This window comes from Pristiophorus japonicus, chromosome 14, assembly GCF_044704955.1.
Source record: "Pristiophorus japonicus isolate sPriJap1 chromosome 14, sPriJap1.hap1, whole genome shotgun sequence".
NCBI lineage: Eukaryota > Metazoa > Chordata > Chondrichthyes > Pristiophoridae > Pristiophorus > Pristiophorus japonicus.
Genome location: NC_091990.1, coordinates 118,987,208 through 119,004,249, shown reverse-complemented (window position 1 = coordinate 119,004,249; position 17,042 = coordinate 118,987,208). Strand labels below are relative to the sequence as shown.

The 17,042-nt window shown below is 46.1% G+C and overlaps 1 protein-coding gene across 5 annotated transcripts in view; it reads right to left on the bottom strand.

Annotated features, from left to right (window-relative positions):
• prrg4 (proline rich Gla (G-carboxyglutamic acid) 4 (transmembrane)) overlaps positions 1-17,042 on the bottom strand; it is an 85,550-nt gene that overhangs the window by 65,032 nt on the left and 3,476 nt on the right. For 4 of the 5 annotated variants that reach the window (XM_070899551.1, XM_070899552.1, XM_070899548.1 and 1 more), the window contains exons 2-4: positions 15,485-15,609; positions 2,543-2,706; positions 1,396-1,444 (exon numbers count right to left, since the gene is read on the bottom strand). In XM_070899551.1, coding sequence (XP_070755652.1) covers positions 1,396-1,444; positions 2,543-2,706; positions 15,485-15,599 — 328 coding nt within the window. In that variant the 5' untranslated portion in view covers positions 15,600-15,609. Of the gene's footprint in view, positions 1-1,395; positions 1,445-2,542; positions 2,707-15,484; positions 15,613-17,042 lie in introns of all 5 variants that reach the window. The other variant, XM_070899550.1, reaches the window with a different exon arrangement.

Sequence of the window (17,042 nt, the reverse complement as noted above, 5' to 3'; positions counted from 1 at the left end):
ATTGACAGGGTAAATGCCGAGAGGTTGTTTCCCCTGGATGGAAAGTCTAGAACTAGGGGGCACGGTCTCAGGTTAAGGGGTTGGACATTTAAGACTGAAATGAGGAGAAATTTCTTCACTCATAGGGCTGTGAATCTCTTGAATTCTCTGTCCCAAAAGGCTGTAGATGCTGAATCTTTGAGTATTTTCAAGGCTGGGATCGATAGATTTTTGGACTCTAGGAGAATCAAGGGATATGGAGATCGGGAGGGAAAGTGGAGTTGAGGTCGAAGATCAGCCATGATCCTATTGAATGGCGGAGCAGGCTCGAGGGGTCGTATGGTCTACTCCTGCTCCTAATTCTTATGCTTTTATGTTCTTATAAATACAAGTTTGTCTGTCTGTCTTTCTTTCAAATTGCAATGTGCATGATAATTTCAGGCTCCAGTGAAAAAACAAATACCAATTTAAGATTGATGCAGATGTAAAATAAAAATGTGATGTCTGCAGTGTGACTTCTGTAACGGAAATTGGGAAAATGAGATACAAGACCTCACAGTCAGTGAGCCACACCAAAGGGAAGAAGTGAAATAGAGCTTCAAAGTTTAAATGTTTTGGTATTCACTGAAATTATAAAACAGTCGCGATCCAGCAGTTCCTTACACCCTAAACTATATACAGAATTGTCTGAATTACAACTTTTACATACGGAGAGTTTTGATTCCTTTTCACACACAACACTCATGTGATACAAAGCCGTCCTAATATTCCCAATTTTGCTCAAACATAATCCTTCAAATCTTCATCCAAATGTAGTGATGTAAATTCACTTTTCTACTCGAGTTCATTTGGGTTACACTGGCATGAGATCAAAACTAGAAACCATCAATACAAGACAGTCACTAATAAATCCAGTCGGGAATTCAGGAGAAACTTCTTTACCCAGAGAGTGGTGAGAATGTGGAACTTGCTGCCACAGGAAGTGGTTGAGGTGAATAGCATTGATGCATTTAAGGGGAAGCTGGATAAACACGAGGGAGAAATGAATAAAAGGATATGCGGATAGGCTGAGATGAAATAGAATGGGAGGAGGCTCGTGTGGAGCACAAACAACGGCACGGACCAGCTGGGCCGAATGGCCTGTTTCTGTGCTTATCATTTTACATAATCCTACATATCTTATGGTTAACTTTAAGCAGGGCAGATTTATAGTGTACTTCACCATGATTCAATTAGGCCAAGAATTTAATTTCAACACCAAAATAGCTTCATATCAGGTCATCAAAATTGCATTTCAGGTAGCGACAAGCTTGGGAATTCACAGGCTTGTGAGAAACCGTACAGTCCCTTTTCAACAAGAATGAGTTATAATCCCATACTGTAATAAATCACTTTTGTAAAAATAAAATGTCCTACCTGGTTTGGCGTAAGGACCCTTTGTTGTATATTGTTTCCAAAAGGTACTCTAAAAGAAAAAAAAAATCAGTTTTCCGATATCAGGAGATGCAATTAAAATCACAATTGAAACAACTCAGTAAAGTGTTTCATTTTACTCAACCGTACAGACCAAGAAAGGTCCAGGTGTGATCCCTGCTCTGTGCTGAGTTTGGAGTGACCTCAATCAGGTCAATGCTGGAGTTTCCAAACGATATTTTGTGCCCCTTGATGGGAATTGCAAAATGTGGATGTTGGAGACGAGGATGTGATTGGATTAGGCTGTGATACTCGCATGGTTAAATAGCCTGCCCTGATGAGACTACATCTGGAGATTGTGTATAGTTTTGGTCTCCTTACCCAAGGAAGGATATATTTGCCAGGGGCAGTGCAACAAAGGTTCACCAGACTGATTCCTGGGAATAGGGGATTGTCCTTAGGAAAGATTGAATAGACTAGGCCTAGATTCTCTAGAGTTTAGAAGAATGAGAAGTGATCTCATTGAAACATACACAATTCTTACAGGCCTTGACAGGGTAGATGCAGGGAGGATGTTTCCCCTGGCAGGAGAGTCTAGAACCAGGCATCACATTCTCAGAATAAGGGGGCAGCCATTTAAGACTGAGATGAAGAGAAATTTCTTCGCTCAGAGGATGGTGAATCGTTGGAAATCTCTACCCCAAAGGGCTGTTGAGCAAATTCAAGACAGAGATCGATAGACTTTTTGGATATTAAAGGAATCAAGTGATATGGGGATAGTGCAGGCAAGTGGAGCTGAGGTAGAGATCAGCTATGATCTTACTGAATGGTGGAGCAGGCTTGAGGGGCCGAACAGCCTACTCCTGCTCCTATTTCTTATGTTCTGCCGACGCTGCTGTCCAGTCCCTCTTGCACGCACGTGGGCAGATCATCGGAGAACAGCCAGCAACTTAACGCTGTATCGTGGCGCAAGTAACCTTTAGGAGGTAGGCGGGGAGATTCTTTTAAAAAAATTAATGGATTGCATTGAATTAGTAATTTCTTTAACCAAATTTTGAAAAGAGCATCAATTATTAAGTGCTATTCCTTCTGTATGATGGGAAATAATTTATACCGCTCTGGATACATATACAAGTACGAAGTACTCAACTGTCTTCTTATCATCTTCAAAAACTTCTCGTGCCTCTTCAAAACTGCATATTTCTTCATAACACTCCCTTTCGAGATTTCCTTGAGTAAATATTTCAAAATCCCATCGATTGTACAGGAGGCGGCGTCCCAGAAAACTGCGAGCTTCATTTCCCCGAATAAACGCTACCAAAGTAACAAAGTAAAACCATCAGCATGAACAGAGACACGATAAATCACTTCAGCTAATACAAACACAACAACAACTTGTATTTACACAGCTCCTTTAGTGTAGTGAAACGTCCCAGGACGCTTCACAGGAGTATTACGAGATAAACAATTTGACACCTAGCCGCACAAGGAGAAATTAGGGCAGGTGGCCAAAAGCTTGGTCAAAGAGGTAGGTTTTAAGGAGCGTCTTTTGAAGGAGGAAAGAGAGGTAGGGAGACGGAGAGGTTTAGGTGGGAAGTTCCAGAGCTTGGGGTCTAGGCAACAGAAGGCACGGCCACTGATGGTTGAGCGATTATAATCAGGGCTGTTCAAGAGGGCCGAATTAGAGGAGCACAGACATCTCATGGGTTTGTGGGACTAGAGGAGATTACAGAGATAGGGAGGGGCAAGGCCAAGGAGAGATTATACAGCAACTATAGAAGCTTACTGCACTAGAGGAGGCCATTTGGCCCATCATGTCTGTGCTGCCTTCTTGTTGGCAATCTAAAGCTAATCCCACTGCCCTGCTCTCCCCGGCTGCATTGTTTATGCCTCTGCTTCGAATACTTATGTAATTTTCCCTCAAAAGATGCAGTGGTCTCTGCTTCAACCAGCCCCCGTCTGTCAACATTCCATACTCCAACAACCACCTATGTGATTTCTCCTAGCCTCTCAGTCGTGATCTTAAATGGATGACTCTTCATCGCAGACACTCCAAACAGAGGAAATAGTCTTTCCCCTATTCACCCCAACATTTCCGTACTCATTTTCCTGGGAAAAGGGATGTTGAAATGATCTAATTAAAGTTTTCAAGATTACGGAGGGAAGCTGAGAAAGTTGATCCAAGCAAATTGCTCACTCTGGTTGGGAGTTCAAACAGTGGACACCACAAGTTTAAATTAGGAAGTTAAGAGCCAGCAGGGAGGACGGGCAGAACATTTTCACCCAAAGGATAACAGGCTATTGAAGCGTTAAAGAGACAAGGAGGGACTGAGACATAGAGACAGCCAGGTAAGTGTCACTGATATACCACTGGCTTATTTCTGTTCCTAAAGATCATCATCATAGCGGTCCTTCGAACAAGGATGACTTGTTTCCACATGAGCTCACAGATGTTTCAATGAAGGACCCGATATTCCAGTCCTGAACTCTGACTGAAGGGGTGGGAGATGCCCGTGTTTGGATTTTTTTTTTTTTTAAACGTGTGGTGACCGTTGCTCATCAGTCATCACACAGGCTTGACAGAGCTAGACTTTACCCAATGGCAAGGGTTAACCAGCACAGGCCAGCCCACACTGTGAGATATGTACACATTAGGTACGTGCAGCAGAGCAGGCCCCCAGTCGTCCTGGTCCTACAGATAAATGGGTTGCGACAATACTTCTGCAGCTGAAAATAGCCGTCCACAGGATACAAAGTCTCCACTAGATTTCTTTTTGATGACAAAAAATGGAGCATCGGATTATGCAGTGCAGTGCTGTACTGATTCCAAATTTCAGCTGTTGCCTTGAGGAACTTGTGTTGCAAGGTAGGGAAACATGGCAGCAATTATGCACACAACAAAGTCCCACAAACAGCAATGAGGTAATGACCAAATAATATATTTTTTTGTGATGTTGAAGGAGTTAATCAATAACTGCAGGGGTGGGGTGGAGAGGTGAGGTGGGGGTGAAGGAGTGGAGTGGTAGGGTAGGAGTGGAGAGGTGGACACATGGGGTGAGAGTGCAGGGAGGGACAGGAGAGAGGTTGGCAGGAAACTATATGTTTCAATCACTTCTCATTCTTCTAAACGCCAGAGAATATAGACCTAATCTATTCAATCTGTCCTCTTAGGACAATCCCCTATTCCCAGGAATCAGTCAAAATTGAGGGAGCAAAGATGATGGCTGTACCAGGGGGAACAGCCTGGGTGAGAGAGAGTAATGGTTTTAATAGGGACTAGGTGGTGGTGAGGGTGTGGTTGAGCAGATCGATGGCTGCAGAAATATCGTGGTGAATGGAGGGCCAAGGGCTGGAGTTGATTAGTGCAGTTGCAAGAATGTTGAGAGTTTCTTCCAGAGGCGGACGCAGAAGGAAGTAGGATTGGGTGGGGGAAGGGCGATGTGGGTGGAGAGCGATACTCTGAAATGGTCAGATGTAGCCTTATCTGCAATTGACATGGTAGGAATAGCAAGACCACGAGAGATTGAAAGGGCAAGGTCAAGGACAGGGCCGTGAATATGGGGTGGGGAGTTCACATGGAGGGAGAGATTAAAGGGAGGATTGGAGGGTAGTGAACTCAGAGGAGAGAGAGCACTATGAATTAAGATGGAGGTTGAAATCACCGATGATGAGAAGTCGCTCGGTGCAGAGGTTGAGGTAGGAAAGCAGTGAAGATATCCCGATGATAACATTTTTATCATACTTGGTTGGGTGGTAGAGAACTGGAATTTTAAATGAGAGGTGAGAGGGGTGGAATAAGCCAAGATGCTCAAAGGAGGAGAAAGTGCTGGAAGAGTAGGGGGACAGACCAAGGTATGATTTGCTGATGAGAGCCACACTGCCAACACGGCGGTCTGAGCAGGGCAAGTGGTGGAAGGTATAGCCAGGTGGAGAGGCTTCATTAAGGGTAAGGTGTCAACATCCCTCAGCCAAGTTTCCGTCAGAGCCATGATGTCGATGCAATCATCCACGATAAGCTCATAGATGGCAAGGGCCTTGTTCTCAAGTGAATGGACATTCTGCAAGGAGATGCGGAGAGGATTGATGATGGCTGATCCACTGCCAGCATACACATGGTCATTGCTTGGGGGGGCGAGTTGGACGGGGAGGAGATTGGCAAGTTTAGCCCCCCCACCGCACGCTGGTTAGGAAGGTCGGTGAGAGAGTAGGATGGGACAGTTGGGGTTGCTGCTTGTGAGACAGCGGCAAGAGCCACGGTGAGCCCTTCGGGGAATGCCAAGAGAAGTTGCACAGAGGGAAGTTGCAAGCTTGTCTAAAAGGGAGTCAAGTCTGGGACTATGGCAGGAGAGCAGGAAGGTCGATGAGTAATGAAGGGCTGGCCTAGGGATTTGAGAGGGAAGAGTATCTGAGAGGAGAAATGAAATGCAGCAGGACGACAAAAGAGAGTGGTCAGGGAGGGAGAGAGAAAAGAAAAAGGGGGCGAAAGAAATGGAAATAGAAGTGGTGAACTCGGGTCCGGAGTGGCAGCCAAAATGCGCACACAAATGGACAAAGGGAAAAACTCACGTTATAGGCCTGGTAGCAATTATAGGGATACATATTTCCTGGTAGCAACAGGGAATAGGTTGGTGACAATAGTAAGGAGTCCAGATTTAACGTTGGAGGTCCCGTGGAGGGCAAAAGTTGACACGGTGGGATGGAGTTAGTATGGAGCATCAACAAACTGTTATCCAAGTTTGGAGACAGGTGTAGCAGGCGAGAGAAATCCAGAAACTATTTGAAGGTTAGAGAATTGAAGGATGGAGGTTATTGCCATGGTAATGAAAGTCTGTTTCGGTGCAGGATGATGACGGCGAAGTTCATGCGAAGTTGGAGGTGACTGTCGATCAGAAGTAGCCGAACAAATGTAAAACCACATAAGCCAGCAACTAACAAAGCAGACAAACCAGTAGAACGAGTCACCCAACTCAGCAGAGACAACATCCAAGTAGCTGCAGAACCAGTGGGAAGCTGTTCAACCTTCGCCATCTCCAGGCCAGGTCCAAGACAACACCAACCTCTGTCGTCGAGCTACAGTACGCAGACGATGCCTGCGTCTGTGCACACACTGAGGCTGAACTCCAGGGCATTGTCGACGTATTTACCAAGACGTATGAAAGCATGGGCCTTACGCTAAACATTAGTAAGACAGAGGTCCTTCACCAGCCTGTCCTCGCCGCACAGCACTGCCCCGCAGACATCAAGATCCACCGCGTGGCCCTTGTCAATGTGGACCACTTCCCCTATCTCGGGAGCTTCGACGAGATCCAACACCGCCTCCAGTGCGCCGTGCAGCCTTTGGCTGCCTGAGGAAAAGTATGTTTGAAGACCAGTCCTTCAAAACTGTCACCAAGCTCATGGTCTACAGGGCCTGGGTAATACCCGCCCTCCTGTATGGCTCAGAGACGTGGACCACGTACAGTAGACAGCTCAAGTCGCTGGAGAAATACCACCAGCGATGTCTCCACAAGATCCTGAAAATCCCCTGAGAGGACAGAGGCACAAATGTTAGCGTCCTCATCCAGGCCAACATCCCCAGCATTGAAGCACTGACCACACTTTGTCAGCTCCGCTGAGCAGGCCACGTAGTTCGCATGCCAGACACGAGACTCCCAAAGCAAGCGCTCTACTCAGAACTCGTCCACGGCAAATGAGCCAAAGGTGGGCAGAGGAAATGTTACAAGGACACCCTCAAAGCCTCCCTGATAAAGTTCAACATCCCCACTGACACCTGGGAGTCCCTGGCCATAGACGAGGAAGTGCATTCAGGAGGGCGCTGAGCTCCTCGAATATCGTCGCAGAGAGCATGCAGAAATCAAGCGCAGGCAGCGGAAGGAGCGTGCCGCAAACCAGGCTCCCCGCCCACCCTTTCCCTCAACGACTATCTGTCCGACCTGTGACAGAGACTGTGGTTCTCGTATTGGACTGTACACCCTCCAAAGAACTCATGCTAAGAGTGGAAGCAAGTCTTCCTTGATTCCGAGGGACTGCCTATGATGTTGAGCAGTGACCAACAGGGCTGGAAAACCAATGGAACGAGTCATCCAGTTCAGCAGAGAAACAGCCACCATGAGGAAGCTAATTTTTGTTTTAGCAGCAGACTTTTTCACACAGCAAATGAGTCTTATGATGTATTCCAGTGTTGAAGTGTAGTGGTGTAGTCCAATGTAGGAACGTAGTCTTGTTGTCCCTTGAAGTCCAGGAATTCAGAAACCAAATTTGAGAAGCAGACAGCAGGGATGGGGGATGGAGGATGGGTGATGACAGTTTAAAGTAGTTAATGTAGTTGGGGCTAAAATGCATCAACTGATGAAGTCAGGGGAACCTGAAAGTGGAAGCAATGAGATTTGGGAGGGAAAGGGCAGAGGATGGCTGGAGATTTCCATGGATAGAAATGAAAATCTCCAGAGCTCCTTATGGAGATGCCAGTCTAGCATTTTAAAGTAAAATCCAGGGAAGGTTCTGCACGTGTCGAACTCTCCTCCCCACAGTTAAATAAATTGGGTTTTCGGCATTGTCTAACTGCAGGTAGGTCTCAACAGTTTAAGGGACTTCTTGTTCCCAGACCTCTGAATGCAAGGATGTTTGGAAGAGCACCTGGTTTTCACACCTGGGTTGACACCACACTGAAGTTAAAGTTGACACTACGTCAAAACAAAATGGTATGAGACCATCCTCTCGAAGGAGTCTCTCACCAATTCTCCAAAGACTTAGCTTTTATACCCGCTTCGCACATGTTATGTATGCAACCCTATGTAACCTGCACACTACCACCACCAGAGGGCGTATCTGTTGGAGTCCCAAGGAATCCCAGCATTCCTTGGGAGCCCTGTATATAAGCAGGCCTCCCATTCTGTGCCAGCACTCTGGAGTTAGAACAAAGAGACTAAGGTCACACTTACTCACGTCTACAGTACTCAGTCACATTGCTTTATTCAAGACTTAACAACTAGCGATGAGATAACGAACCATCACGCGAAAATGCAGAGAAATGTTGGTATCCTGGAGAAATTCTCAGAAGGGGACGATTGGGAGGCCTTCGTGGAGCGACTCGAACCAATACATCGTGGCCAATGAGCTGGAAGGGAATGTGAATGCTGCCAAACGAAGGGCGATCCTCCTCACCGTCTGCAGAGCAACAACCTATGGCCTCATGAAGAATCTTCTTGTTCCGGTGAAACCAACAACCAAATCGTATGAAGAACTGTGTACGCTGGTCCGGGAGCACCTAAATCTGAAGGAGAGCGTTCTGATGGCAATGTATCGATTTTACACATGTCAATGGTCTGAAGGCCAGGAATTGGCAAGCTATGTCGCCGAACTAAGGCGCCTTGCAGGGCATTGCGAATTCGATGGACTCCTGGAGCAAATGCCAAGAGACTTTTTTGTGCTTGGCATTGGCCATGAGGTTATCCTCCGCAAACTATTGACTGTTGAAACACCGAATCTGAGCAAAGCCATAACGATAGCCCAGGCATTTATGTCCACCAGCGATAACACCAAACAAATTTCGCAGCATAAAGATGTTTCGGCAAGTACTGTACACAAAGTAACGTCGTTTACAGGCAGGAATGCATATGGCAGAATGTACACGCCTGCAGCTGCACAACCTCAGAAGACCCAGAGTCTGCCATCAAGCTTTAATGCGAGGCAATTGACACCTTGTTGGCGCTGCAGAGGTGATCATCGAGCCCATCAATGCCGCTTCAAACACTATGCGTGCAAAGGCTGTGGAACAATGTGACACCGCCAGCGAATGTGCAGACGAGCTGCAAACGCTGCAAACCACCAAGTTGCAGAGGAAGTCCGATCCATAGCGGATCAAACTGAACTAGAGACTCGAACCGAGGAGGCAGAAATGTACGGGGTACACACCTTCTCCACGAAATGTCCACCGATCATGTTAAAAGTTGAACTGAACGGCATTCCAGTATCCATGGAATTGGACACGGGTGCAAGTCAGTCCATCATGAGCAAAAAGGCCTTCGACAGGCCGTGGTGCAACAAGGCACACAGGCCCAAGCTGAGCCCTATTCATACCAAGCTGAGAACTTACACTAAAGAGCTGATCCCTGTAATTGGCAGTGCAGCAGTAAAAGTCTCCTATGATGGAGCAGTGCATGAATTACCACTATGGATTGTACCAGGAGTTGGCCCCACACTCTTCGGCAGAAGCTGGCTGGGAAAAATCCGCTGGAACTGGGATGACATCCGAGTGCTTTCGTCCGTCGACGACGCCTCATGTGCCCACGTTCTGAGCAAGTTCCCGTCGTTGTTTGAGCTGGGCATTGGAAGTTTCTCGGGGGCAAAGGTGCAGATCCACTTGATTCCCGGGACACGACCCATCCACCACAAGGCACAAGGTGCCATGCGAGAGAAGGAGATCGAGCTAGACAGGCTGCAACGAGAGGCCAGTGGAGTTCAACGAGTGGGCCAGTCCGATTGTTCCAGTTCTCAAGGGCAATGGCACGGTCAGAATTTGTGGGGACTATAAAGTAACGATTAACCGTTTTTCAATGCAGGACCAGTACCCGCTACCCAAGTCAGACGACCTATTTGCGACGCTGGCAGGAGGGAAGACGTTCACCAAGTTGGACTTGACCTCGGCCTACATGACGCAGGAGCTGGCGGAATCTCGAAAGGCCTCACCTGCAACAACACGCACAAAGGTCTGTTCATCTACAATAGATGCCTGGTTGGGATTCGATTGGCAGCGGCTATTTTTCAAAAAGAACATAGAGAGTCTGCTAAAGTCGGTTCCGCGCACTGTGGTTTTCCAGGACGACATATTGATCATAGGTCGGGACACCATCGAACACTTGCAGAACCTGGAAGAGGTTCCAAGTCGGCTAGATTGTGTGGGACTCAGGTTGAAACGCTCGGTGTGTTTTCCTGGCACCAGAGGTCAAGTTCTTAGGGAGAAGAATCGTGGCAGATGGCATCAGACCCACCAAGGCGGAGGCCATCAAGAACGCGCCGAGACCACAGAACGTGACGGAGCTGCGGTCGTTCCTGGGACTCAATTATTTTGGTAATTTCCTACCTGGGTTAAGCACCTTGCTAGAACCTCTACATGTGTTGCTACGCAAGGGAGATGACTTGGTACGGGGGAAATCACAAGAGACAGGCTTTTGAGAAAGCCCGAAATCTGTTATGTTCCAACAAACTGCTTGTCCTGTATGATCCTTGTAAACATTTAGTGCTAGCTTGCGATGAATCTTCGGACGGAGTCGGGTGTGTGTTGCAACAAGCAAACGAATCAGGAACATTGCTACGAACATTGCTACCGGTTGCTTATGCATCCAGGAGCTTGTCCAAGGCCGAAAGGGCCTACAGCATGACTGAAAAAGAAGCTCTGGCATGCTTTTACGGGGTAAAAAAATGCATCAGTATCTGTTTGGGCTTAAGTTAGAGTTAGAAACTGACCATAAGCCGCTCATATTGCTATTCTCAGAGAGCAAAGGCATCAATACCAATGCCTCTGCTCACATCCAAAGATGGGCGCTCACGCTGTCTGCATATAACTATGTAATTCACCACAGGCCAGGCACAGAGAACTGCGCTGAGGCCCTCAGTCGGCTACCATTGCCCACCACCGGGGTAGAAAAGGCACAGCCTGCAGACTTGCTCTTGGTGATGGATGCGTTTGAAAACAAAAAAAGTCACCCATTACGGCCCGCCAGATCAGGACCTGGACCAGCCAGGATCCTTTATTGTCCCTTGTAAAAAACTGTGTCCTCCATGGGAGCTGGTCCAGCGTCCCAGCGGAGATGCAAGAAGAGATCAAGCCGTTCCAATGGCGCAAAGACGAAATGTCCATACAGGCGGACTGTCTTTTATGGGGTAATCGCGTGGTTTTGCCTAAGAAAGGCAGGGAAACGTTTATTCGCAACCTACACAGTACCCACCCAGGCATAGTAATGATGAAAGCTAGCGCCAGATCCCATGTGTGGTGGCCCGGCATCGACTCAGATTTGGAGTCTTGCGTGCGCCAATGCAACACTTGCTCTCAACTGAGCAATGCACCCAGAAAGGCACCGCTAAGTTTGTGGTCCTGGCCCTCCAAACCTTGGTCTAGGATCCACGTTGACTTCGCTGGCCCGTTTCTAGGCAAAATGTTTTTGGTTGTTATGGATGCTTATTCAAAATGGATTGCGTGTGTAATAATGTCTGTAAGCACGTCCACTGCCACCATCGAAAGTCTACGAGCCATGTTTGCCAGGCACAGCATGCCCGCTGTCCTTGTCAGCGACAATGGGCCGTGCTTCACCAGTGCTGAATTCAAGGAATTCGTGACCCACAATGGGATCAAGCACGTCACATCTGCCCCGTTCAAGCCCGCATCTAACGGCCAGGCAGAACGGGCAGCCCAAACCATCAAGCAAAGCTTGAAACGCGTATTGGGAGGCTCCCTGCAGACCCGCCTGTCCCAAGTCCTGCTCAGCTACCACACAAGATCCCACTCGCTCACCGGGGATCCCCCAGACGAACTGCTCATGAAAAGGGCGCTCAAAACAAGGCTCTCTCTAGTCCACCCTGATCTCCATGATCACGTCGAGGGCAGGCGGCATCAACAAAGCATGTACCATGATCGTGCAAATTTGTCATGCGATATTGAAGTCAATACTCAACTATGGAAATGGTTCCAAATGGCTTGCTGGCACTGTCATAGCCAAAGAAAGGAGTAGAGTGTTTCAGGTCAAACTTGCAAATGGACTAACTTGCAGAAAGCATTTGGACCAAACCGAACTGCGATTCACAGACTGCCACGAGCAACCTGAAGAGGACATCGTGAACTTCGACCCTCCGACACACACACACACACAACCGACATCACGGTTGACCACGAAGCTGAACTCATCATCCCCAGCAGCCCAGCAAGGCCAGCTGCGCAGCAGCCCAGCAAAGGCCTAACCAACTCATCTGCACCTGTATTTGCACCAAGACGATCGACTAGGGAGCAGAAAGCCCCAGATCGTCTCGCTCTGTAAATAAGCATACTATTGACTTTGGGAGGGAGTGATGTTATGTATACAACCCTATGCACACTACTGCCACCAGAGGGCGTATCTGTTTGAGTCCCTTGGGAGCACTGTATATTAGCAGGCCTCCCATGATGTACCAGTACTCTGGAGTTAGAATAAAAAGACTAAGGTCACACTTACTCACGTCTATAGTACTCAGTCACATTGCTTTATTCAAAACTTAACAGCACAGACACTGAAGTCCATGGTAAATGTGCCTTCATCTGCTCTACTACACCACTTTGATGTCAGCCGTAGCTCAGTGGGTAGCACTCTTGCCTCCGAGTCAGAATCATAGAACTGTCACAGCACAGTAAGTAGTAGACCATTCCACCCGTCGAGCCCGTGCAGGCTCTCCGCAAGAGCACTTCAGCTAGTCTCACACCCCCACCCTTTCTCCATAGCCCTGCACTTCTTTTTCCTTCAGGTACTTATCCAATTCTCTTTTGAAAGCCACGATTGAATCTACCTCCAGCATCCTCTCAGGCAGTGCATTCCACATCATAACCCTCATGTCACCTTTGGATCTTCTGTCAATCTCCTTAAGTCTGTGTCTTCTGGTTCTCGACCCTTCTGCCAATGGGTACAGTTTCTCTCTATCTATTCTGTCTCGACCACTCATGATTTTGAGAAGGCTATGAGTTCGTGTCCCACTCCAGAGATTTGAGCACAATCTTGGCGGACACTCCTGTGCAGTACTGACGGAGTGCTGCACTAATGGAGGTGCAGTCATTCGGAGACGACATTAAACTGAAGCCCCGTCTGCCCTCTCAGATGGATCTAAAAGATTCCATGGCACTATTTCGAAGAAGAGTAGGGGAGTTCTCCCTGGTGTCCTTGCCAATATTTATCCCTCAATCAACATCACAAAAAAAAACATTATCTGGTTGTTACCTCATTGCTGTTTGTGGGATCTTGCTGTGCGCACAATTGCTACCATGTTTTCCTACTTTACAGCAGTGACAATACTTCAAAAGTACTTCATTGGCTGTAAAATACTTTTGGACATCCTGAAGCAGTAAAAGGTGCTGTATAAATCCAAGTCTTTCTTTTACAGGCATGGGAACAGAATGGTTCCCTAAACCTCAACCAGGAAATAGTGGGCCAGTGATCTTAAATCATTTATCTTTAGGGTTACAAACATTATTTACACTGGAAATGAAGATAACCACAAGTGGGCCTGCGTACCAGTTACTGACGCTCTGCAGTACTTTGATAACCAACTTGTGATGCAAGAGTCACAAAAAACATGTGTTGTACTTGGAAAGTTTCCTTGGAATTACTGGTGCCCTACTGCACTGTAATAAAAGCGATAAAAACAGTTGCTGTTTTAATGCCAGCTTTTACGAGAAAACTGCAGGTACAACAGTTTGCCAAGTTTGCACCTTCAATGGATTGCGTTGCATTTGTAGCACAAGCGCATTTGTACCTTGGGTCAAATCAATGAGCGGACTGTGAATTCCTTCCCTGGCATCCACCCCCGGTTTCTAAGCTGCCTCTGGTGTACAATGAAAGGAGGGTGCAGAGTTCACAGTGAAGCAGTGCCCACACACTATTAGTGGAATTTGATTCCTTTCACATTAGCATCCCGCCTGCAGCAGCACTGCCAATATTCCACAGAAACGCCGCTCACATAACTTAGGTCAGATACTACAAACATACAATTTAAAAAAAAAATGAAAAGTGTTTTTACACATAATTGACCCAAATAGGATCTAGAAAGCAATCGTATTTTAAACTTAAACCCATACCCCTTAACTTTCGGAAGGAAATGTGGAATGTTTGCTCTGTATTATAAAGCCACTCCCTCCCACTCACTGCTACGGAATTCTGGTGTACCGATGAAAATATGTGTCAAGAGCAGATACTTGGCTGCTTAATATTTATTTGCCATTATATGAAACGGCTACCGAAATAGTTAATGCCAAAAAGCACTGCCTCGGGTAGAGAACTGTGTTCCGCCCACAAGCAGCAATTTTGACTGAAATAAAAACCGCAAAGCTAAAATAAAATTAAAGAAAGACTTGCATCTCTATAGCAGCTTTCACGACCTCAGGACGTCCTAAAGAGTTTTACAGTCAATTAAGTAATTTTTTTGAAGTGTAGGCAATGTTGTAATGTAGGAAATGAGGAAGCCAATTTTCACACAGCAAGATGACCAGTTTTTTTTAAAGTGATGTTAGCGGAGGGATAAATATTGGCCAGGAAATCAGGGAGAACTCCGCCGCTTTTCTTCAAAATACTGTTATGGAATTTTTTTACGTCCACCCGCGAGGGCAGACCTGGCCTTGGTTTAACATCTCATCCAAAAAACGGCACCTCCAACAGTGCGGCACTCCCTCAGCACTGTACTGGGATTGTCAGCCTAAATTTTGTGTTCAAGAATCTTGAGTGGGACATAAAATGAAAAAATGCTGGAAATACACAGCAGGTCCATCATGATGTGTAAATAAAAAGATGAGTTAATCTTTCAGGCTTTATCAAAATTGGACACCAGGGCAAGAATATTAAGTTAATTTTAAGGCAACAATTTAATGACCTGTTGTTGAATAAACCGGGTGGAGCTAAAGCAGGTAAGTAGAATTGAGGTACAGATCAACCATGAACATTGTCATGGGAATTCTCCAATTAAATAGAAACAGATAATCATGGATGGCTTATAGGCCAAAGACCGCCCTAAGTGGAGGAAGTACATCCGGGAGGGCGCTGAGCACCTCGAGTCTCGTCGCCGACAGCATGCAGAAATCGAGCGCAGGCAGCGGAAAGAGCGTGCGGCAAACCAGTCCCACTCACCCCTTCCCTCAACAGCTATCTGTCCCACCTGTGACAGAGACTGTGGTTCCCGTATTGGATTGTACAGCCACCTAAGAACTTATGTTAAGAGTGGACGCAAGTCTTCCTCATTCCGAGGGTCTGCCGATGATGATGATGATGATAGGTGTTTAACATTCTTACATTGGACAAGAGTCTACTACAATACTGGAAGAGGTAGAACAGTCATTACAATTGCATTAGTAATAAAAATGTACCTTTTCTTTGTGGTTTTGGAGTATTACTGGTTTGTGCTTCTGACATGTCAGTACATCCAGCTAGTCCATTAGTCAGGATAGGCAGCTGACCGATGAGCAACAGCAGATGGAACATGACTGTACTCCTGCTAACAGAGAACTGCATTAACACCAAAATATTACATCTATAAATATGATTGACAAATATTTTAAAAAAAACAATTGACACAACTACACACCAATATCACTTTCTCGTTGTTCCAAGGACAATACCAGCTAGATATAAATAAAAAGGAACACCATAGGAACAGGAGTAGGCCATTCAGCCTCCTGAGCCTGCGCTGCCATTCAATTAGAGCCTGATCATGGATTCGATAGGGTAGATAGAGAAACTATCTCCTCTGACCGGGGAATTACGACCAAATCAACACAATTTTAAAATCACAGCTTGACCATTTGGGAGTGAAAAGAAGAAGCATTTTTTCCCCCCCATGTAGTGGTTGAAATCTGGAACTCTCTTCCCCCAAAATGCTGAGATAAGTGAAATTTAAAGACTGAGATCGCTAGATTTTTTTTTAGGCAAGGGTATCAAGAAATATTCCCATGCGGCTGTGCAACGCTCTGCAGTTCCCATGCAGCTGGCTCACTGTCTTTTAATTAGGAAAAGCCAGGCATGCGCGGTATTTTGAATCAAAACAAAATTAAAGGGGACATTGTTATCGAGGCACATGGAGCCAAGGGATGTAAATGGACGCGAGGTACAGATTGGCGATGAGCGATATCAGGGAAACTCACCAATTAAACAGAAATAGACAGCCATAGATTTATAAGTGCATACAGAGTGAAACAGTTTCTAATAAAAATATTTTTTGAACACAACATGTTGGGAACCAGAACTAGAAATGTATACAGAACATTTAAAAAAAAAATGGAAAGTTCACATTTTAATTTTATAGAGCAAAAATGCTTTAAAAATCTTTTTGCAACAGTGACATTTATGGAGAATGTGCTTGCCGCGCATCCAAAAAAAGGGTGTTAAGGGTTATGGGAAGCGGGCGGGAAGTGAAGTTGAGGCCAAGATCAGATCAGCCATGATCTTATTGAATGGCGGAGCAGGCTCGAGGGACCAAATGGTCTACTCCTATTTCTTATGTTTTTATGCCAGACAGTTCAGCAGATTAATAAATCTCGCATCCTCTTTGATCACCAATGTATGAAATGCATCTGCAAAGTGCTCCCTACAACCCCTCCGTCTCACTAACTCTCTCACCTTCAAACGGTCCTCTCAAGACATACCCTATTGACCATGCCATCCGACACCTCCCTATCCCTTCTGCTGCTCAGCAAGAGTTCCATGGGACTTTTTAGTAAATTAAAGGCATTATATCATAAAATCATACAGCACAGGAGGCCGCCATTCGGCTCATTGCACTTTTGCCAGCTCTTTGAAAGAGCTGTCCAATTAGTTCCATTCCCCTTGTTCTCTCCCCATAGCCCTGCAAGTTTTAAACAAAAACTTTAAGTGTATATCCAATTCCCTTATATAAATGAAAGTTAAAACAAATATTTGTAATTTTAA